This window comes from Jaculus jaculus, chromosome 8 (genome assembly GCF_020740685.1).
Source record: "Jaculus jaculus isolate mJacJac1 chromosome 8, mJacJac1.mat.Y.cur, whole genome shotgun sequence".
NCBI lineage: Eukaryota > Metazoa > Chordata > Mammalia > Rodentia > Dipodidae > Jaculus > Jaculus jaculus.
In genome coordinates this window covers 117983964-118006655 of record NC_059109.1, presented here as the reverse complement: position 1 = coordinate 118006655, position 22692 = coordinate 117983964, and the positions used below count along the sequence as shown (strand labels likewise).

Below are 22692 nucleotides of genomic sequence, written 5' to 3'. Positions count from 1 at the left end.
ACTGGGGAATTGAACCTGGGTCCTCAGGCTTCATAGGCAAGCACCTTAACCACTAGGCCATCTCTCCAGCCCTAGCTGTATATTCCAGATCCACCCCCAAACACACCTTGGGGCTGGACCCTAGAATCTGCCCACAGTGACACTTCCATCCAGGCAGAGAAGTTATAAGCTTTAATAAACTCCTGAATCTATTGGGGGACATCCATTCAAACTGCCACAAGTAGTCACCAGCCAAGTGTTTAAAGGTCCTTAAACCTCCATTTTTGTGGTGCTGTCTTTGAAGAACACCGAAGTATCATTGGTTTCTCTGTCTCAGCAGCAGCTTTATTTCAGAAATGTTAATATGTTGAGGCCCCTCAAGACTGCAGTTTTGTCTCTAGCCCCACGTGTCCACTCTGCTTTCTGTCTCTCCAGTGGCAGCCTTTCCCTAATCCTGAGCCCATATGCAAAATCCCCAGATGTACCAAGCATGGGTGGGGGTGCTCACCACTCGGAGCATCCTTCCCTCACTAGACTACTAGGTCCATCTCGTCTGCAGTGCTCTTACAAGTGTTGGATGCTTTATGAAAGAATTTTTGTGGTGGTTGTGGTGGCTGTCATCTATAACCCCCCAAAAACAGGAGGCTGAGGCAGGAGGTTTACCATGAGTTTGAGGCCAGCCTGAGCTACCTAGTGAGTTTAGTCATACCAAACTATCATATAAGACTTACAGCTCTTGTTTTAGTCATCAGTAGGAGTGCTGGCCCGCCACATGCCGCCACACCCTACCAGACAGCAGGATCTGTGTAGATATTGTTGAATATCTGCCAGGAGCCAGAGGCTTTTCTTTCTTCCTCCCTCCCTCCCCCCCCCTTTTTGTTGTTGTTGTTATTGTTGATTATTCGAGGTAGGGTCTCACTCTGGCTGGAATTCAGTTTGTAGTCTCAGGCTAGCCTTGAACTCATGACAATTTTCCTTCCTCTGCCTGGGATCAAAGGTATGGGCCACCATGCCCAGCAAGAGGCTTTTCTTCTAGGCATAGGATTTCCCCTGCCTTCTAGAGCCCTGGTCTAAAGTAAATAAATAGTAGGGTTCAAATACACACAACACAGTGTGTTTGCTACTGAAATAGAGGTGTATGTACTAGAAGTGGTAGGATAGAGGTGACAGGTGAAATTAGCACCACCTGTTAAGAAAACTACCAAGTTTTATAATGTCATGTGGTTGCAAGTTGGAGTTCACATGATGGCAGAGGTGTCCAGCCTTTTGTAACACAATGTTGTCATCTACGAATGTGTTGGGTTCCATTCATAGCTATCCTGGGATGTATGTGGCCCATGGGCCATAGGTTGGGCACTCTTAAGTGAAACATTGAGCAATGAAACTGGCGTAATGGACCAGGGCCTGACAAAGGCCTTACAAGCCTTGGTAAAAGGTATCTGCTGTAGGCGGACTCTGGAGAGCAGTGTGGGAAGTTGAGGAGTGGAGAAGAGTGAGTGGGTGTTTGTTTTCGAAAGTTGCTTTAGTGTCTGTGTCAGTGTGGATTCAAGAGGAAGCTGCGTGGTCAGCCGGGCATGAGAGCCCCACTGTCATGCCCATGGTTCTGAAGGCAGAGATCCCAGGGTTCCTAGCTTGAGGACAACGGATCACAAAGGGAAGTCACAGCAGGTAAATAAAGTGTTTGCCTTGCAAGCCGGAGAGCCTGAGTCCATGTAAAATGCCTGTCCATGTAAAATGGAGGCTAGCTAGTCTAGCCAACAGTGAGCTCTAGGTTCAAGGAGAGACTTTATCACAAAGAATGAGGCAGTAAGCACCTCTGGCTTCACACACACGCATGTTCATGCACACATGTATTACATATGCTCAGACATGAATGTATACACACATACACATACAAACACACACAAAGTAGATGAGTTCAGTTTAGGACATACTTTGTGTTTATTAGTTATGCAGCCTGTGGACATAGTTTAGACATAGTCCTCCTAAGGGGACCCCCCATTATCTTCATGAAACGGCTAAGGTGAATGACAGGTGCAGAGCCTTAGGCCATTGCCCTCATCCCTGCTTTTTCTTATTTTGTCTGCTTGATATGATAGGCTTCCACTTGAGCATTTTATTTGAAGAAACCTTTCCATGCTAAAAGAAAAAAATATGCCGTCCCTCCAACCTCCCCTTTTCCTTCATCTTCCTATCTTAGGTCTCTGTTTGGACATAGCCCTTCCTCAACTGCCGCCCTGTGGTAGGGTCAATGGTACCTTCTCTAGCTGTGTACTCTTCCACACTGGGGGCAACGTCTTCCCTGTGTCTAGGGCATGGGGGCCACAGTCCTTTCCTGCTGTCAGTAGGTGCGAGTCTACTGTCTTCTAGAATCCGTTGTTGACCATGAGGCGTTCAAAGCCAGGCTCTCTATTTCCTGAGGTATTTGTTTCTTCCTGGAAGCATGTATGATTTTTCTCTTCATCTTTTAAATTCAGGAGTTTTATTGGAATGGGAGCAGGTATATCCTTCAGGCTTTTCAGAATCCAGATCCATCTTCTGACGGCTAAGGGAAACGTCTCAGATACTTGTTTGCTGTAGCTCCTCCATCTGTTCCTTTTCCCCTTCCACATGCCCAGTTATATACATGCTGGTTGCCCTGGATCTGTCCTCCAAGTCTCACGGTTTCTCTTCTGCATTCTTAAGGTAGCTCTGCTTAATCTCCTAGGCTGCTCACTTGTTCTCAGAAATTAACCATATTCTGTCACTATTTCATCAATTGGATTTTTATTGATGTGGAAAATCATAGGTTTTGTTTGTTTGTTTGTTTATTTTCCAAGGTAAGGTCTCACTGTAGTCCCAGCTGACTTGGCACTCACTCTATAGTCCCAGGCTGACCTCCAGCTCACAAGGATCCTCCTACTTCTGCCTCCCAAGTGCTGGAACTAAAGGTGTGCACCACCACATCCCGCAAAAATCATGTTTTTAATTCTAAGAAATATCTTTTGTCCTGTAATTGAACTTCCCTAATTGGCTTTTTCATTCACGTGCTTGTCTGCCTTAGCAGTTGTGTTAATCTAGGATTCACCACCTCGAGGAAAGCTGAGATGCTTTTCCTACCTCTGACTGCTAGATCCCATTAAGCAGTTAGCTTTCTTTCCTACTCATTAATTCAGGGACCAGTGCCTTAGGCAGGTGGATGGTACAACAGTTTTTGGATTGCTGTGTGTGAGCCAGTGCCCACAGGATATCATTAGTCCTTGGACAGGCTTTGGGGCATCCATACTTGGCATTTTCTGTGCCTGGGATAAGGAAGATTTGAACTTCTTCCTTTCCCAGGCTTCTTGAGTCCACAGAAACCAACCAGGAGAGTTCTCCCAGAGACAGCCTCAAAGACCCCACAGCACCTTTCCTCAGAGTGCCTGGAAGGCCTCTCCTGACTCATGGACATGATCCAGCACCAGGTCTTGGCCTGCATCCACTTGCCTCCTGGCCCCACAGCTACTGGGTCAGGGATGTTCAGGGTAGAGAGGCAAAGGAGACCTTCTTGCCTTTGTCTTTCCAGAAGCCCTCAGCAGGTAGAGAACGAGCAAGACCACCAGACTAGGTGATCAGTAAGCCTCCATCCAGTACCAGCATTTTGGAGTTGTAGACATTTATGAGCTTTGGCTCATTTCACAGTACCCTTGAGCCACACTCTATGTCTTCCCAGCATGCCCTGCTTTCCTAGAGGGAATATTTGAGGTTTCATTTCCCTCCTCAAGCTTTTGTGTTTATCCCTCTTCTTGTTCACTGTCAGCCCATGACGTTGAAGTTTTCCTCACAGAGAAAAGCAAGACTCTTGAGTATTGACTTGCTCAGCTTCTTCACTACCTCTAAACCTGTCTCGTTTGTCGGCCTGCCTCTGCCATCTGTCTTTCCATCCTGCTGGAATCTCTTCCCCCAGGATGTCTGTGACTGCGCTTCTGGTTCCTCATTTCTCTGGCACGCCATATCATTAGTGTTGCTGTCGGTCTCACCCAGGCTGGATCCCTCATCCTGATTCCAGCCGCCAGGAGGTCTCTGCAGTACCTACAGTTAATCATATCCCCACATGCACACACATAAACCTCTCCATGACAAGAGGAGACCAAGGGAATCTCGAGTGAGCAAAGTCAGAACTGTGGAGGGGTGAGGAATTGGTCACAAAGGGCATGAGAGCCTTCGCAGGTACTAGGAACATTGTCTGCCTTGGTTTAGGTAGTACTGACATGGATCTATACATACATAAAAACTCACTGACTGGGCTGGAGAGATGGCTTAGTGGTTAAGGCATTTGCCTGCAGAGCTTCGTTTGATTCTCCAGGACCCACATACGCCAGATGCACAAGGGGGCATGTACAGCTGGAGTTCATTTGCAATGGCTAGAGGCTCTGGCACATCCATTCCCCCTCTCTCTCTCTCTCTCTCTCTCTCTCTCTCTCTCTCTCTCTCTCTTTCTCTTGCTCTCAAATAAATAAAATACATTGTTTAAAAAAAATTCACTGACCTACACTAAGATGGTACATTTTACTCCATAATAGTATACCTCTTGAACAAGATTAAACCTTCAACATTTCTCTCTTGCCACCACACGTTAGAACCCAACTCCCTGGACTAGACACAGATTCCTAGTCACTCCTCCCAGGGTCATGGCTCAAGCACATTCTTGTGAAGCGCATCTGGCTCTCCTAGGAGTTTAACTTTCACACTCAGTTGGAACCTAAGCTTAATATTCTAATCCCTAGACTAGTGGTGTTCCTGCACATTCACCTCCCCCACTGGACTGAAGCCCCCCCCCCCTTCTTTTTTTTCCTGTTTTTGATTTTTTTTTGAGGAAGGGTCTCACTCTAGCCCAGGCTGACCTGGAATTTAATATGTAGTGTGAGGGTGGCCTTAAACTCACAGTGATCCTCCTATCTCTTCTCCCAAGTGCTGGGAGTAAAGGTATGTGCCACCACACCCAGCATGAAGCCACTTATATATTTTTTAATTTATTTATTTTATTTTTTTGGTTTTTCAAGGTAGGGTCTTGGTCTAGCCCAGGCTGACCTGGAACTCACTGTGTAGTCTCAGGGTGGCCTGGAACTCATGGTGGTCCTCCTACCTTTGCCTCTCCAGTGTTGGGATTAAAAGTGTGTGCCACCATGGCCTGCTGAAGCCATTTCTTTACTGGTTTCTTTGCCCCTCTTGAGTGGTGGCTGGCACACAGGCCCCATAGCTGTGTTGAATGGACATGTGTAACCTCACTTTGTATTTGCTCTGAGCTTGACCCTCTTTACTGAGACACTTCCTTCTTCCAGCCTGCAGAATGTTCCCTCGGTGAGGGGAAGGCTGTTGCACAATGGCAGTGTTTGATACCCCCCAGGAGGCCTTTGGCATCTTACGTCCAGTCTGTGTTCAGCTCACAAAGGCCCAGACGGTGGAGAACGTGGAACATCTGCAGGCTCAGTTACAAGCCGTGAGTGACGCTGCCCTTCAGGAGCTGCAGCAGTACGTCCTCTTCCCCTTGCGGTTCGCCCTCAAGACCCCAGGTCCCAAAAGAGATCGCTTGATCCAGAGCGTGGTGGAGTGCCTCACCTTCATCCTCTCGTCAACATGTGTGAGGGAGCAGGAGCTTCTCCAAGACCTCTTCTCGGAACTTTCCACCTGCCTGTACTCACCCAGCTCCCAAAAGCCCGCAGCTGCGTCAGAGGAGTTGAAATTGGCTGTGATCCGGGGACTTAGCACCTTAATGCACTCGGCTTATGGCGACATCATTCTGGCTTTTTATGAGCCCTCCATTCTGCCTCGTTTAGGATTTGCTGTGTCTTTACTGTTGGGCTTGGCAGAACAGGAGAAGTCAAAGCAAATTAAAATCGCTGCCTTACAGTGTCTCCAGGTTCTGCTCCTACAGTGCGATTGTCAAGACCACCCGAAGCACCTGGGTGAGCTCAAGGAACAGCAGCTGGGGGACTTGCTGGCCTCTTTCTTACCAGGAATCTCCACTGCACTGACCAGGATCATCACAGGAGACTTTAAACAAGGTCACAGCATCGTAGTATCTTCCCTAAAGGTCTTTCACAAGACAGTGGGCTTCATTTTGGCAGATGAACAGCTCAGGAGAATCCCAAAGATTCAAGCAAAACCTGCTGTTGAGCACAGACTTGCTGACCTAATGGTTCACAGGGAAGCAGATTGGGTAAAAAGTACTGGCGACAAGTTGGCAATCCTTATTAAAAAGATAATTGAGTGTGTTTCTGTGCACCCACACTGGAAAGTGAGGCTGGAACTTGTAGAATTTGTGGAGACCCTTCTGTTGAAGTGCAGTCAGTCCCTGGTTGAATCTGGGGGACCCCTCCTGAAGGCTTTGGTGGGCCTCGTGAATGATGAGAGTCCTGAAGTCCAGGCTGCATGCCGTGAAGTGCTAAGACTCTTTGCAGATCAGAAAGTAGTGATGGGCAACAGAGCCTTTGCTGACCTCTTGTCAGAAAGCCTGTATTCCCTTGCCACGTCTCTTCCCCGCCTAATGAACACCCAAGATGATCAGGGCAAATTCTCTACCCTCTCCTTGTTACTTGGGTATCTGAAACTTTTGGGCCCAAAAATAAACTTTGTTCTCAATTCTGTAGCCCATCTCCAGCGCCTCTCTAGAGCTCTCATCCAGGTTCTCGAACTAGATGTGGCTGATGTCAAAATAGTGGAAGAACGGCGCTGGAACTCTGATGAGCTGAATGCTCCTATGAAGGCCTTGGCTACACGACCATGGACCCACGTCCAGAGGAGACACTTCTGCCTCTTCACTGACGAGAGAGTCTTCCTGCTCCTGCGGCAGATTTGTCAGCTCCTTGGTTACTATGGGAACCTGTATTTGCTTGTGGATCACTTTATGGAACTGTACCATGAATCAGTGGTTTACCGGAAGCAAGCTGCCATGATCTTGAATGAACTGGTTATCGGGGCTGCTGGGCTGGACGTGGAGGACATTCATGAAAAATGTTCAGAAACAGGCCCAGAGGAACTGAGAGGGATTGTGGCATCTATACTAGAAGAATACACAAGCCATGAAAACTGGTATTTGCTTACCTGTATGGAAGCTGAGGAGGGGGAGGAGCAGCCAGGCCTCCAGGCCATCACATCTGGTGCACACACCTGCCAAGTCGTGTCTTTTCCAGCCTTCTCCAAGCCAGGTCCCACTATTTGCTCCATGAACAGTAACATCTGGCAGATATGCATCCAGCTGGAAGGCATTGGCCAGTTTGCATATGCCCTAGGCAAAGACTTTCGTCTGCTCCTGATGTCCGCCCTCTATCCAGTATTGGAGAAGGCTGGAGACCAAACCTTGCTCATTAGTCAAGTGGCCACCAGCACCATGGTAGACATTTGCCACGCTTGTGGCTATGACTCCCTGCAGCACCTCATCAATCAGAATTCAGACTACTTGGTGAATGGTATCTCTCTACACCTGCGTCATCTAGCTCTGCATCCTCATACCCCACAGGTCTTAGAAGTCATGCTGCGGAACTCGGATGCTAGCCTACTGCCTTTGGTGACAGATGTGGTTCAAGATGTCTTGGCCACCCTGGACCAATTTTATGATAAGAGAGCTACTTCCTTTGTCAGCGTTCTGCATGCCCTGCTGGCAGCATTAGGTACATCAAAAGCCCCTTTTAATGCCAATCCAGAGGATAGGAGCCCGTGTCCTAGTTTGCCTGGTTTTATTTTCTCCCATGTTTGTGGTTGTGCTGTGGAAGCCATTGGAAAGGTTGTCTTTCCAGCCCCACAGGGGATGGTAGGACTCCACTGTTTTTTTCTTTTATACTTGTATAATCTCTGCCATTTACTGAACTCTTGCTTTGCGCCAAGGATATAGACCCTGCAGACTAAATATAAACAGTACTTTTTATTTTGCTAATAAGAAAAGCCGAGGCTCAGTGAGATCCTGCTTAGCCATGGTCACACAATTAATAAGGGATAAAGTCAGGATTTATCACAATTTTCTTCTTTCTAGTATACCAAATGGATACTGATGGTACTTAGCAGTGTCTGTGCTAATGGAGAACAGGAGCAGTGGGAATTGGTGTGGCCCACAGATAGCTGGAACACTACTGTTTGCTGGAACTTTCTTTTCGTTTTTCATTTTCTTTTCCAGGGTAGTGATTCAGGGCCACATGTTCAGTGAGCATTTCCAAATCCTCAACCCCTTAATGGGATTTTCTGTAATGATGGCAACGTTCTATGTCTGTTTTTCCAAATACAATACATAGTACTCGCTTCGGCAGCTCATATACTAAAACTGGAATGATACAGAGAAGATTAGCATGGCTCCTGTGCAAGGATGACACGCAAATTCGTGAAGTGTTCCAAATACTATACATAGCCAGTAGCCACATGTGGCTAGTAATACTGAGAATTGACTCTTTTTATCTTTGAGACAAATTACTCTGTAGGTCAAGCCTTTGACTTGTAGCAGTCCTTTGCTGAGTGCTAGGATTATAGATATGAACCACCATAGCCATCTGGGAATTAAATCTTTTATTCAGTTTAATTTTAATAGCTACATGTCACTGTATGTAGCTATATGCCCACATAAGACAGCCAATCTAAAAACGTCCTTTTAATCAAATGAGTTGGCTTAAGTTTCTCTTTCTTTTGATCCTATTGGGTACTTGCTAGAGATGTTAGCTACCATTAGGATGGCAAATTATTGTGCCATTTGAAAAATAAATAAATAAAAACCTAGGTTTGGTAGTACATACCTGTAGTCCCAGCTCTCAGGAAGCTTAAACAGGAGGATTATGAGTTTGAGGCCAACCTGAGCTACACAGCAAGACCCTGTCTTTTAAAATAGGAATCCATCAGCTGGGCATGGTAGCACACACCTTTAATCCCAGTGCTCTGGAGACAGAGGTGGTAGGATCGCCGTGAGTTCAAGGCCACCTTGAGACGACATAGTGAATTTCAGGTCAGCCTGGGCTGGAGTGAGACCCTACCTCTGGGGGTAGGGGAGGAGGAATCCATCAACTAGACAGTCAATCTTTAAGAAGCAATGAGCTATATACTAGATGTCTTTTATCCATAGAACATATCTCCAGTATTTGTTTCTGTGCTACTAATAACCTATGAGGCAGGTAGAATGGGCACTGACCTCATTTTGTCAGGTTACAAAGTCAAGACCATGTAAGAACCTTTCCCAAGAAAGGTGACAGGGGTAGGGACTGTGCTGTGCCCTGTGCTGACACCCTTTCCAGTGTTCATTAATTCACTCATGAACATTCAGAAACCTACAGCGTGAGTGTTCCCTTCACCAGGAGAGTCCTGCTGCATGTCAGATGCTGTGCTAAGCAATGAGGATGCAGCAGGAACGAGATGAACTCACTGGGTGTCCCTGCTGCTGCCAAGGACATGGTGAGCGAGTAAACTAATCATCAGAACAAGCTCATGTAGGCTGATAAACACTTGGGAGGAAATTAATACCTTGATGCATGGGAGTTTTGTGGATGGGATACTTTAGCTTGCCTAGTCCCACGAGGGCCTCTGGCGAAGTGACACAAAGGCCGAAACCTGAAGGATGAGGAGGCCCTATCAGGACATTCAGGCTGTCACATTGTCGTATGATTTGTAAGACCACTCAGGCCAAGGGAATAGCTGGTGAATAACCAGGGGAAGGGAGGGCTTGGGGGTGTTTGGAGAGGAGAGTATAGTACAAGATGAGAAAGAAAACAGGGTGACTCCTGCAGGGTCTTACAGGCCATGGAAGACATTGGGTCTCAGCTTTGCAGTTGCTCACAAATTGGTTGTGTTAGCTGTGACAAAAGCATGGGGGCATGGTAGAGACAGCAAACAACTTAAAGGAGAAAAGGTTTATTTTGGCTCATGGTGTCAGAGGCGTTTCAGAGTTACCCATCCATGGTCAGCTTGCTCAATTGCTTTTAGGCGTAGAAACATGGTACAAGAGCATGGTGCAGAAAAGCCAGGGACAAGTTAGACCCTCCCAGGGCTTCTTGCCAGTCATGGCCTCCTCACACTTTAGTTGCCAATTCTAGTGTCCACCACCTCCCAACAGCACCTGGCTAGGCCTTAGCACAGTGGCCTTTGAAGGACATTTCAGATCCAAACCATAAAACCTACCTTGAGACCCTGGGGAAACAGCTGGGAGCAAGAGCCACCCAGGCCTGCCTTGATGGACCTCTTCCTCAGAAAAGCTAGCTCCTAGGATGTTCCAGAGTGGAACTGGCTTTCATAGACCAAAAAACCTACCTTTACTACTTTAGGGACCTATTCTACATTTCAACTTGAAGTTTAAACAAATAAGTTACAAAAAGGCCTAGAAAATATGTTCTCTCTGGGGATAATCTCAGTTTGGGTTTTGGAAACCAAATTGTCATGGAGTTCTGAGGCTTTTAGTCACCTCTAAAAGGAAAGTGTTGCAGTTCTGTGTAATGAGTTAAAGTGGAGGAGTAGGGACTCCATGGATAGAAAGGAAGGTAAGGATGGTGGAGGAGGAGCAGGGTCTCCATAGATAGAAAGGAAGGTAAGGATGGTGGAGGAGGAGCGGGTCTCCATGGTTAGAAAGGAAAGTTAGGATGGTGGAGGAGGAGCGGGTCTCCATGGTTAGAAAGGAAGGTAAGGATGGTGGAGGAGGAGTGGGGTCTCCATAGATAGAAAGGAAGGTAAGGATGGTGGAGGAGGAGCAGGGTCTCCATAGATAGAAAGGAAGGTAAGGATGGTGGAGGAGGAGTGGGGTCTCCATAGATAGAAAGGAAGGTAAGGATGGTGGAGGAGGAGCGGGTCTCCATGGATCGAAAGGAAGGTAAGGATGGTGGAGGAGGAGCAAGGTCTCCATGGATAGAAAGGAAAGTTAGGATGGTGGAGGAGGAGCGGGTCTCCATGGTTAGAAAGGAAGGTTAGGATGGTGGAGGAGTAGCGGGGTCTCCATGGTTAGAAAGGAAGGTTAGGATGGTGGAGGAGGAGCGGGTCTCCATGGTTAGAAAGGAAGGTTAGGATGGTGGAGGAGGAGCGGGTCTCCATGGTTAGAAAGGAAGGTTAGGATGGTGGAGGAGGAGCGGGGTCTCCATGGATCGAAAGGGCAGTAAGGATGGTTGAGATGAAATGGAACATCCTGGGGGGCCGGGGGCAGAATAAAACAAAATTGGAGATAGATTTCCCTCACATTTTAAGTCATAGAGATTACACTTGCATTAAGCAGCACTTGCAGCTGGCATTTCTCTTTGTCATCCACTTGCCCAGCTATAGCTTCCCTTTTCAGATGAGAGCTGAGTTTGCTTTCAGAGAACTTCTGAAAAGCCTGAAACAACCCAGTTCTTGTTTTTGGAAACCGTGTCACATATACACAGTGCTTTCACATGCACTAACAGAGAAGCAGTGGTTGTTTGTAATCTGTTGCCACCACAAAACAGGCAAAGTCAGCTCTGCACTGGCTGTCTTTTGAACATGCCTTCAGTAGATTGGTAGGATAAATTCCTAAAAAAAACAAAAAAAAAAGAAAAAGAAAACTTATTCATAGTATTATGTATAAATTATCAAATTGCTCTTCTAAGACATTGTACCAATTTAAACTCTATCAGTCATGTAAGAGTGCCAATTTTGCCACGCCCTCTCCTACACTGTCTATTATCAAGCTTTTGATCTTTGCTAATCCAACAGGAGAAAAATAGCACCTTATTACAGTTTTAATTTGCATTAAGAGTGGGGCTGAGCTTTTCATATGTTTAAATCCCATTTGTGAGCAAAGACATTTAAAACCTGGCACTAGCCTTGAATCTAGAAATAATTTCTGCAGTGTGTCTAGTCCTAGCAGTGAAAATTCTAGAGCTGGGCTTTAACTGTTTGGGAACCAATGCCATGGAGTGTGCCAAGCACCTGATATACCCTGGAAATGGGCACTGAAGAAATGCCATAAGTGACTCTCCACATAGGGCCCTTCAGATCGCATAGAGGGATGTCACACATTTGCTCCCTGCTACTCCCAGTCGCCTGGCGCTCTCCCACCCGCTGTCTCTCTGGCTCTGGGCAGGCACTGCATGACGAAAGGACGTTATCAAGTGCTCAAGGTGACCCGTCTTGCTTTGCTGTCTGTGGAAGCAGGGCACTGGCCCATATTTCAATGGCTAGGCTATAGGGCTTTTTGTCTTATTTCTCTCTCTCTCTCTCTCTCTCTTTGTGTGTGTGTTTTGTGATGTATGTGTCACACATGCACATGTGCGTGCAGAGCACATGCCCTATGTGCACACATGTGGAAGTCAGGAGAACATCAAGTGTTGACCTTTTTTACTCATCCACCTGTTTCCTTGAGACAGTCTCTCTCATTCAACCCAGAGCTGCTGCTTTCACAGGGATTTAGGGGGGTTTTTTTGGTGGGGGTCAGTGATCCCCAGCAATTCTCTAGTCTCTTCCACCCCCCTCCACACACACAGAGCTGAGGTTCTAAGAATGCATGACCATGCCCAGATGTTAACATGGGTGCTGGGAAATCAAACTCACATGATCTTAGGCCTTCATGCTTGTACAGCAAGTGCTCTTCACCACTGACCCATCTCCTCAGTCCTTGTTAAGAGATGGCTTTACTGGACACATTCTGTTTGTACTAAGACATGAAAAATCATTTGGAATTAGCCAAATACAAAGTATGGAAAAAGTATTCCAGACAGCAAGCACGGCATATGTGAGAGTTCTGAGGTAGGAAAAGACCCATCATATTGGAGGAACTGGAAGATGGCAGGTTATCAGGTGACCAACTAGAGTGAGAAAAGAAGAGGATAGAGAGGCAGACAGGGTCTAGATGGCACAGGAGGCCATCTAACTTACTCTACTTATAAAATACTAGCGCTTGTTCTTAATCAATATAACACTTTATCTACGTGCAGCCCAGTGGTTCCCAGACACAGCTGATACCAGGCAACGCCAAGAGCTAACTGGAAAGGAGGAAGAAAGTCAAACACCAGCAGCCCATGTGACCAGCACTACAGCCGAGGACATTGAACGATTCGTGCTGGGCTACCTCAAAGAGAAGGATGTGGCAGAGGGAAATGTCTCAGATTATGACAACGAAGAAGGTAATTACATTTATTTTGGTTTAGGTGGTTTGTTCTTTTTGAAATAGACCACTGAAAAACAAAACAGTCAGGCTGGAGAGATGTCTTAGTGGTTAAGACCCTTGCCTGCAAAGCCAAAGGACCCAAGTTCAACTCTCTAGATCCCCTGTAAGGCAGATGCACAAAGGTGAGGCAAGCACAAGGTTCCACATACCCATCAGGTGGTGTAGGCATCTGGAGTGCAATTGCGGTGGCTGAGGCCCTGGTGCACCAATTAATTCTCTTTCACTCTGTGTCTCTAAAGGAAGGAAGGAAGGGGCGGGGAGGGGAGGGGAGGGGAGGGAAGGGAAGAAGGAAGAAGGAAGGAAGAAAACAGTTGTTCCAGAAAGTGTGGGAGAAAAATTACCCAATAACCTCACCATGCTGACAGCCATTCTCATTTTTTAGTAAATTTTTTTGCTTTTATTTATGTACCTATATTGGAGAGGGTACATGGAAGAGAGAGAGAGAGAGAGCACACCCATCAGCTTACATAAGTAGCTGGGGCATTGAGCCTGGGCCAGCAGGCTTTGCAAGCCAGTATCTTTACCTGCTGAGCCATCTCCCCAGTCCCCATTCTCATTTTTTTGTTTTTAAATATTATTTGCAAGCAGAGCAAGATAGGGGGTGAGGAGAGAGAATATGGATGAATTAGGACCTCCAGCCACTGCAAATGACCTCCAGATGCATGCACCACTTTGTGCATCTGGTTTTATGTGGGTACTGGGGAATCAAACCCTGGTCGTTAGGCTTTGCAGGCAAGCGCCTTAACCACTGGGCCATCTCTCCAGCCTCCCATTTGCATATGTATGTATGTGTAACCTTTTCCCATTCTTTTTTGTTACAAGCTTATATTTACATGATTGCAGCCATAGCTTTTGTTTTCGTTTTGCCCTGATGGGGATCAAGCCAGGACTCCCCACCACTGAGATGCACCCCCTGGAGCCACAGTCTAAATGCATTGCATCTTTTTGTGTTTAGTTATAAGCAAAGCTTCATGTTACAGTAGACTTTTCATAATTAATGTTGGTGGAGCAGCAGGAAGTGTCTATTCCCCATGGAAGTTGAGGGTGCTTCCAGCCTTCACTGGGGTAGACAGTAAGGCAGTAGATACTTCTGTACTGGAGATCTATTCCTCCTCCTCCTCACATATTTCTTTATGAATTCTCAGAAATGGGATTTCTGTCCAGGATATAAGCGCCGTTTAGTGCTTACCAGATTGCCTTCCAGAAGGGTAGTGTCGGCCTGGACCTTCCCTTCTGCAGGGCTATTTTTGCCACAGCCTTGCCAACATTGACTATTACCAATTTCACTTCTTCCTGAGCTAACAAGTTGAAAATGGTTCTTGCTATTTCACTTTACATTTCCTTGATTACTGGCAAAATTGAACATGTTTCTTTGCTTTCTAGCGTTTCTTCCTCAAGCCCATTGTCTATTCATAGGCTTTTTCTATTTATTTATTGGTGGGGAAAGATTTGAGTGTTTTTCTTACCTATTTATACGATAAAGGACAAAGAGAGTGCAGGCCAGAGCACTCTGGCCTCTTGTTTTATTCACAAACTCAATCTGGAGCTTCAGGTCACGGAAGGATTAATAAATTATTAGAATCTCCTCTGCAAATATAAAATGCCAAGTCATAATGAGCTTGGTGGTCCCAGAACTACCCTAAATCGAACTGAGTCCCAAATTAGTTTGTTAGGTTGGAAGTGAGCAGATTTCTTTTTTTTTCCTTGTTCTTTTTTCCCATCTGCACTCTGTAATTCTGGTGAGATGGAGCCAGGGCTTCTAGGACACAGCAAAGGTACCTGGATGCATAAGTACACGCATCTCTTCAGAACAGCAAGGAAGCCTCTCGGGCCCATGAGGCTTCTGCAGAGCTGAGCTGTTGCAGTCCCCATGGTCAGTTTTCTGGTTAGAAATCTATCAGGCTGTTTCTTCTCTGAGTTCATCCCTTCCATGAACCAGTCTCTTCTCCCATACCTGAGAACTCTGAAGAAGGGACGGCATCCCGATCCTTCATAATGGAGTTGGCTGTGGTGATCTAAAATTCAAGCCCCACCAGTGAACTACTCTTCCATAATTAAAATCTGGTTCAGGGGCTGAAAGATAGCTCAGCAGTTAAAAGGTGCTTACCTGCAAGACCTGGTAGCCTGGCTTTGATTCCTCTGTACCTACATAAAGCCAGATGCACAAAGTGGTTCATGTGTCTGGAGCTCATTTACAGTGGCAAGAGGCACTAGTGTGCCCATTCCTCTTCCCTGCTTGCAAATAAATAAATAAATAAATAACCTTAAAAGGAGATCTGGTTGTGGTGGATGTGTGCTGGGAGCAGATAGAATGAATTGAAGTTTCCTCCAAATACAAAAAAAATCATTGTCCCTCAAATACAATACCTCTTTGCTATAGATGATTTCAAACAACAAATCCTTCTCTGGGGAAAAAAATGTCTATTCCTTTCGCTCTTATAATTATCATTCATCAAGTATGTGCCACATTCTTGGCATTATAAAGAATGTTTGGCTTGATCTGGGCTTGACATGAATGTTTTGTTTTAACCACATAAAAGCATCTTATACATCCAAGGTCCCTTTCTCTAGGAAGTTCAAGCATTCTACCAATGCATTTTCATTTATCTTTCAGCATCTGTTAGAGACAGGTGCAGCCTCTATTGTAAGATTCTGGTTTCCCAGCAGAGGAAACTGAAATGGGACAGAATGAAGGGAGCAATGCTCAGTTGGTGGGCACAATGGGACAGCTGGCGACAGGCATTTGGGAGGGTGAGGGAGGCTGTAAGTAGAGGCAGATTCTTCAGATCAGGGCATTGGCCTGGGTTCCAAGCAGCTCTCAAGGCTTTTCTGGTGTTAAGTGTAACACGAGGCAGTGGAAATGGGAGGAGCTGATGGCAGCGATCTCATTCACCCTCTCCACAAGCAGGTGGGGCACATATGCCTGATCCTGTTCATGCAGGTGAGATGATGTAGGTGAGAGAAGGTGATAACAGGTTGTGGAGTTAAGACCGAGCTAGTCTCTCCTGACCAAACCCACAGGCTGTGTATTGCACCAGGCTACCCTGGTGTTAGCTCTTGAAAAAAGACAGGTTAGATTTGATGCTGGCCATCAAAAGATGATAAAAGCTAGTGGAGATGATAGATGTGTGTGCTTTTCATTCGAGATGAGTCAGAGGGCAAGGACAGAGAACAAAGGGTAAAGAAAAGGCTAACCAGGGTCCTATACAGCCTCAGGGCTCCAAATTAGAATTCTGCCCTCAGACACTTTCATTTTAAATATTATTAATTGAAATGTAGAAAAGACCAAAGGTACAGGGAAAAAATTAAAATCATCTATTATTTCCTGCCCTGGTCACTGCTAATATTTTGTTGCACTTCCTCCCATGCAAAAATACCTATCATGGTGCCCATGCTGCATGTGTCAGTATACTCACTGTTGTGAACAAATGACCAGAAGCAACTTAAGGAAGGAGAGGGGCTGGGGAGATGACTCACTGGTTAAAGGTATCTACTGGCCAAGCCTGATGGCCCAGGTTCTATTCCTAGTACACACATAAAGCCAGACGCACAAAGTGGTGTATGCATCTGAAGTTCATTTGCAGTGGCAAGAGGCCCTGGTATGCCCATTCATTCGTATTCATTCTCTCTCTCTCTCTCTCTCTCTGCTTGTGAATAAATAAGAGAAAGGAAAGAAGGAAAAAGTTGATTTGGCTTACACTTTTGAGGGGAAGTTTCATCATGGGGAAGGCCTTGTAGCTGGGGTAAGCACAGGAGCGGAGCTGGTCACGTGATCATAGTTGGGGAAATGAAGACCACAAAGAATGCACAGGAAGTGGGCTTAGGCTAGAAAACCTCAAGGCCTGCCTCCAGTGACCCACTTCCTCTAGCAAGACTCTGCCTTTCAAAGATTCCACAACCTCCTCAAATAGTGCCGCCAGCCGGGGACCAAGTCTGCAAAGGGCATCAGCCTAATGGCGGGGTGGGGATGTAAAACACGCACGCACACACACACACACACACTATACAGACTGAGGAGCTAATACAGTGGGTAAGAATATTGCTGAGCAAGTTTGAGGGTGTAAGTTTGATCCCCAGCACCTATGTTCAAAATTTAAAAAAAACAAACAAGCATGGCCGTGCAAGCTTGTAATCCTAACACTAATGGGGATTTATGGGTCTCTGGGCCCTCAGGGCCACAGTTCCCCGAAGGTGCCCAGGTAACCATGGAGAGTAGGGTCTTGAGCAGCCATGAGCATGATGAAAGAACCCCTTTCGGGAGGCAGTCTCAGTGAACAGCTTGTATGTTTGTCAGGGAAATGGGTTTATAAGCGGTTGAGAGCGAGAAAAGGGTCCTGAAGGGATTGATGTGTTCAAAGGTTGCTAGCTGATGCCTTGGGACTTTGATTCCAGCACGTAGGGAGAGAGTCAGGTGATCTACATAGTGACAGGAAGAGGGTCGCGGGGGGATGGGCTGTGTGGAGGCTGCTGGCTGGTAAGGAGTTTCCTAGGCAACTGGCCAAAGGTCACAGGGCTATGGGCAAAGCCTAAGTTGAGGTGTGCTGGGCTTGGAGAGGGAGTGGCCTCCTGTAACCCAGAGCCTAGCAGCTCAGACCCATCTCCTGAAGGCTCCAGCCTGTGCCTGGCAATGCCCAACAGGGATTAAACACAAAGGGGCAGAGAAAAGATTGCTGGGGCTCCCTGGTTAGCCAGTCTGACTAACAAAAAAGGTAAGCTCCAGGTTCAGTGAGAACTGTCGCAGGGAAATAAGGTTGAAGATCACTAGAGGGGGTTACCTGATATCCTGCCTAGCCTCTGCACGCATGTGTACTGAGGCACACACAAGCAAAGCAAATTAAAAAAGTACTTGCTAATCATACTTTTTAGGCACCTCATAACTGCCATTGTAAGGCTATAGCATGGTTTTGTAAACACCCCCTTGAATGTACATGGCAGGTTCTTTGGCTGTTTGTGGTACTAGAATAAAGAATGTGAGACAGTACAATTTTAAAGAATGGAAATTGATTTTCTCCCAGATGTGAGCCTAGTCAAGGTATTAGACTGTTCAGTTATCTGCTAAGGGCTGCTGTCTGCTTCCACGATGGTACCTGGCCGCTGTGTCTTCAGTGGTAGAAGACAGAATGGCAAGGGTGCCATGTGAATCATCTTTAATAAGGACCTTAATCCCACCCAAAAGGAAAGAGGCTGTCATGGCCTAGTTTCCTCTTGCATCCTCTCCTTACCTCTTACTATCACCACATTGGCCATTGAGTTTTGACACCTGCATGTTGGAGGGGACACATTTAATCCATAAAAGAGGGCTTTTCCCAGTTTTGAGCTGACACAGTTAAGCTATTGTGAACATTTTGACCCAAATTCCACATGGTTTCCTTAAAACCTGGACATTTTCCTCTAAGTGCTATTTTCTGAATTTGAAACTAGACTGGAGCACCTCTCATCAAAACACTGTCACCAGGCTGGGAGGTGTAGCTCAGCTGACAGAGCATTTATCTGGTATACATGAGAGGTTCAATCCCCAGTAGCTTTAATTTTTTTTTAATATTTATTTTTATTTATTTATTTTGAGGGAGAGAGTGGACTGTAAATGAACTCCAGACACATGCGCCACCTTGTGCATCTGGCTTATGTAGGTCCTAGAGAATTGAACCTGGGTCCTTTGGCTTTGCAGGTAAGCAAGTGCCATAACTGCTAAACCATCTCTCCAGCCTCCCAGTAGCTTTTAAACTGTGTGTGGTATCACCCATCTGTAATCACAGCACTTGGGAAGTGGAGAAATGATGATCAGAAGTTCAAGGCCAGCCAGGATTATATGAGTCCCTGACTTTTAAAAAAAAAGGGGGTGGGCAGAAAGATGGCTTATCAGTTAAGGCGTTTGCCTGTAAGCCTAGGGACCCAGGTTCAATTTCCCAGTACTCACATAAGCCAGGTGTACAAGATGGCACATGCATCTGGAATTCGCTTGTAGTGGCTGGAGGCCCTGGTGTACCCATTCTCTCTACCTCTTCCTCTCTCCCTCCCCCCCCACTTTTTTTTTATTTGAGAGCAAGAGAGAGAGAGAGAATGGGTATGCCAGGGACTGGAGCCATTGCAAACAGTCTGCAGACTCATGCCTTCTTGTGCACATGTGCACCTGTATTACATGGTACCTGGAGATTTGAACATGAGTTCTTAGGTGTCGCAGGCAAGTGCTTTAACTGCTAAGCCATCTCTCCAGCCTTTTTCTTTACTTTTTTTCTCCCCTCTCTCTCTTAAATAAATAAAGGCTGAGGAGATGACTTAGCAGGCAAGAGTCCTTGCTGAGGAAGTTGACACAAGGCTGAAGAAGGTTCTGTGAGAGACTGTCTCAGGAAAATAAAGCAGAAGAGCAATGGAGAAGGGCATGTAACACCTTCGTCTGGCTTCCACACTGTGTACCTGCATACATCACATACCATGTAGTACACACACCAAAAAAAGCAGTGTCACTAATTATGCTCTTCTTCCAGAGGAGCAGTCAGTCCCTCCCAACACGGATAATAACGACATCCTTCCAGATGTGGAGCCACCTCTGCCTGTGCAGATCCAGATAGCCAAGGATGTGATGGAACGCTGCATCCACTTGCTGTCAGATAAAAATCTGAAAGTCCGCTTGAAGGTCAGTCAGTGGGCAGCCCCTTCTGTACTTCTGCAGAGCAGCAAAGCTGTGACATGGCCTGTGTGGCCATGGCTGTATGGATAAGCAAGCAGCTTCCCTTACCTCCCAGTCCATGCATGGGGCCAAGAGAAGGCATCGAAAGGAGCTCATCTGTGGGATGGCAGCTTCACATCTCTGTGTCAGCTCCAATGCCAAGAGGGAGCCAAGTCCCCTACACGAAAACCACAGAGTTAGGGGTACTCTGGCCCTCCAAGGGAAATAAAATCATGTTCTTTGGAAGGATATCATTTTTCTGGACTGACAGTGCAGGATGTGGGGTTTCCTTATCTAAAGTGGTCATTCTTCCAAACCTGTCCATTATCTCTATTTCTATTTTCTTTATGGGAAAAATCCCAACACTTTTTGTAATATGGCATCCTCATATTGGGAATTTCCCAAGCAAGCACCTTCCTCCCCCACCCCCTGACCACCATCCGTAAGGACTTAAACCATCCAGTAGTCATTCAGTAACAGGACAGTGTATAGAGGGAAGACTTAGAGAATCACTCCAGAAAAAGACCTTACACCCAAAGAAAAGCAGTACCCCTCCCTACCCCAAGCAGGAGGGAGAAACAACTGTCTTAGTGACTCCATATTAGTGGTGAGAGTGTTGAGCCTTGCTCAGGAGTGGGAGCAAAGGTAGGAAACCCTGGTCCACATGTCTCAAATCTCAGGGCCTATAGGAGAACTTTTTTTGGTTTTTTTTTTTTCGAGGTAGGGCCTCACTCTGGCTCAGGCTGACCTGGAATTAACTATGTAGTCTCAGGGTGGCCTCGAACTCATGGCAATCCTCCTACCTCTGCCTTCTGAGTGCTGGGATTTAAAGGCATGCGCCACCATACCCGGCTTAGGAGAACTTTTTTAGTCTTACTAAGACATCTGTCCATTCCGCAAGCCTGCCTTTTTTTTTTTAATACTTTTTAAATATTTTATTTATTTGAGAGAGAGAGAAGTACCTAAGAGAGAGGGATAATGGGCATACCAGGGCCCCCATTCACTGCAAATGAACTCCAGACACATGTGCCACCTTGTGCATCTTTATGTGGGTACTAGGGAATCAAACTTGGGTCCTTTGGCTTTGCTGGCAAGTGCCTTAACCACTAAGCCATCTCTCCAGCCCTGCAAGCCCTTTTTTAAATGCATTGCTTACATGGCTTCAGCATAGTTGCCTGGTTGCTATGTCTGGCTGCCTTCTGAATACTTTATCTCTGTAGCAGCTAAGCTGCAGTGTCAGTGTTGGAATCAGGTCCCTATGGTTGAGGTCAGATCTCAGCTCTGCTCCCTTAGCAGCCATATGACCTTGAGTAAATTCACAGCTTTGAGCCTTAGTATCTACACATCCAAGACGAAGCTGAGGATGTTGATTATAGAAATAAGACCGCCTGGGGTATGACATACTTACTTGTTCACTCATTCCTGAGTGTTTTTGCAGGTCAAGCAAAGGGTATGCAGAGACAGCCATGCAGAAGTGATCCCTGTCTTTGTGGACATTCCTATCTGTTGAGAGGAAAGGCAGCATGCACGCATGTGCACATGCAGAGGGAATGCTATCAAAGTAATAGGTAGATTGTGTGGTGGTGAACAGTAGTCTACCCATGAGATGGTGCTTACATTCTGATTCAACTTAGCCTCTGAAGTAATATTTTGAAAAGTTAAAGAGCCATCTATGCTAAGGGGAAAATGGGCATCTTGGAATCAGTGACCCCAAAGCCACTGCCACTCCATTTCTGTTCTTTGCTGCCCTACTAAGCTTTCTCTTCCACCCTGCCCATCCAGTCACTTCCAGGAGCCTCTTCTGCCTGAGCTTCTGGTGTAGCCTTGGTGTGGGCCAGCATGTAGGAGACTCCAGTGCGCTTTGTGGCCAACACACACCACACATGCTCGTACAAAGCCAGGGAGCCATGCTGCCTGCAGCTGATGCTAGCCATGTGTGTTCAGCCAACTTTGGGATGTGAGAGGTCAGGACACATTCCAAAGGAGAGTGAAAAGTCAAGTGCAGGCTAGCTCAAACCTTTTTGGTGAGATTGGCCTGGCCTGGCTCTCCTAGTATAGGAGTAGGACTTGAACCCACCAGCTCTGAGCCCCCTCCATGGTCCCTGCTGTCCTCTTCAGAGGCACTGCTGCTCAGTTCCTACACCTGAACACTCTCCCTCACATGTAGTCCTGCTGCAGTAAGCCATTTCCTTCTAAACAAGGTCTCAAATCCTTTCTTTACTCCTCTAATGTAAACTTGTCTTGGGATCTTCTCACTCTTCTACTCTTTTTAAGTCCCTTCTTCATTCAGCAGCTTGAATGACCTTCAGAAGACATGGATCCTGTCATGTCACTTCCCTCCTCAAAGCATTTAGGTGACACTCCACTGTACTTAGTACAAAATGAAAGAGTTTGAACATGACCCTTTGTGGTCCATTATTCTGTCTGCTCACATTTATTATGTGAGACAAGCCCTGGGTCTTTCGTAGTTTCCTTTCATTCTGTGGTGCTGAAGGTGGAACCCAGGGCACTGCACATGCTAGACAAGCACTCCTCCCCTGAGCTCCACTCCCAGCTTCAGACTCTTCCTTATTAAGGTCTACTTGTAGGAACGCACAGGACTAACAGCTGCTCATTCTTTGTGTCTCCTCCTAGAAGCCATTCCTCAGAGACTCCTTCCCAACAGTCCACAGGCTTTCTTTGCATTTCACCTTTTATATTTCTTCTTGACACAACTGCCCATTTTTTGTCTGTTAGATGTTGCCTAAGGTCTTTTCCATGTTGACACTAAGCTGCATGAGGGCAAGGAAGTATACGCATTGCCTGTATGTCCCTCCAGTGCCTCACAGTGCCCGAGGTCAGCACTCAATAAACCGGTACTCTGTTAATGCATTTCTCAACCATACATACCCTTTTAAAATGGTGACTTGGTTCCAGGTATCTAGTTTCAGATCTTTATCATCTGCCAAGA

At 46.3% G+C, this 22692-nt stretch overlaps 1 protein-coding gene and 1 non-coding gene across 3 annotated transcripts in view; both read left to right on the top strand.

The window, feature by feature from the left end:
- Positions 1–22692, top strand: part of Tti1 (TELO2 interacting protein 1) — a 62329-nt gene that overhangs the window by 22400 nt on the left and 17237 nt on the right. For both annotated transcript variants that reach the window (XM_004666680.2, XM_045155854.1), the window contains 3 exons: positions 5280–7607; positions 12843–13031; positions 19561–19709. In XM_004666680.2, the coding sequence (XP_004666737.2) occupies positions 5321–7607; positions 12843–13031; positions 19561–19709 (2625 nt within the window). In that variant the 5' untranslated portion in view covers positions 5280–5320. The remainder of the gene's footprint in view (positions 1–5279; positions 7608–12842; positions 13032–19560; positions 19710–22692) is intronic.
- On the top strand, positions 8222–8328 carry LOC123463097. The gene has a single exon (XR_006638709.1). It is a non-coding gene; the product is annotated as a U6 spliceosomal RNA (small nuclear RNA).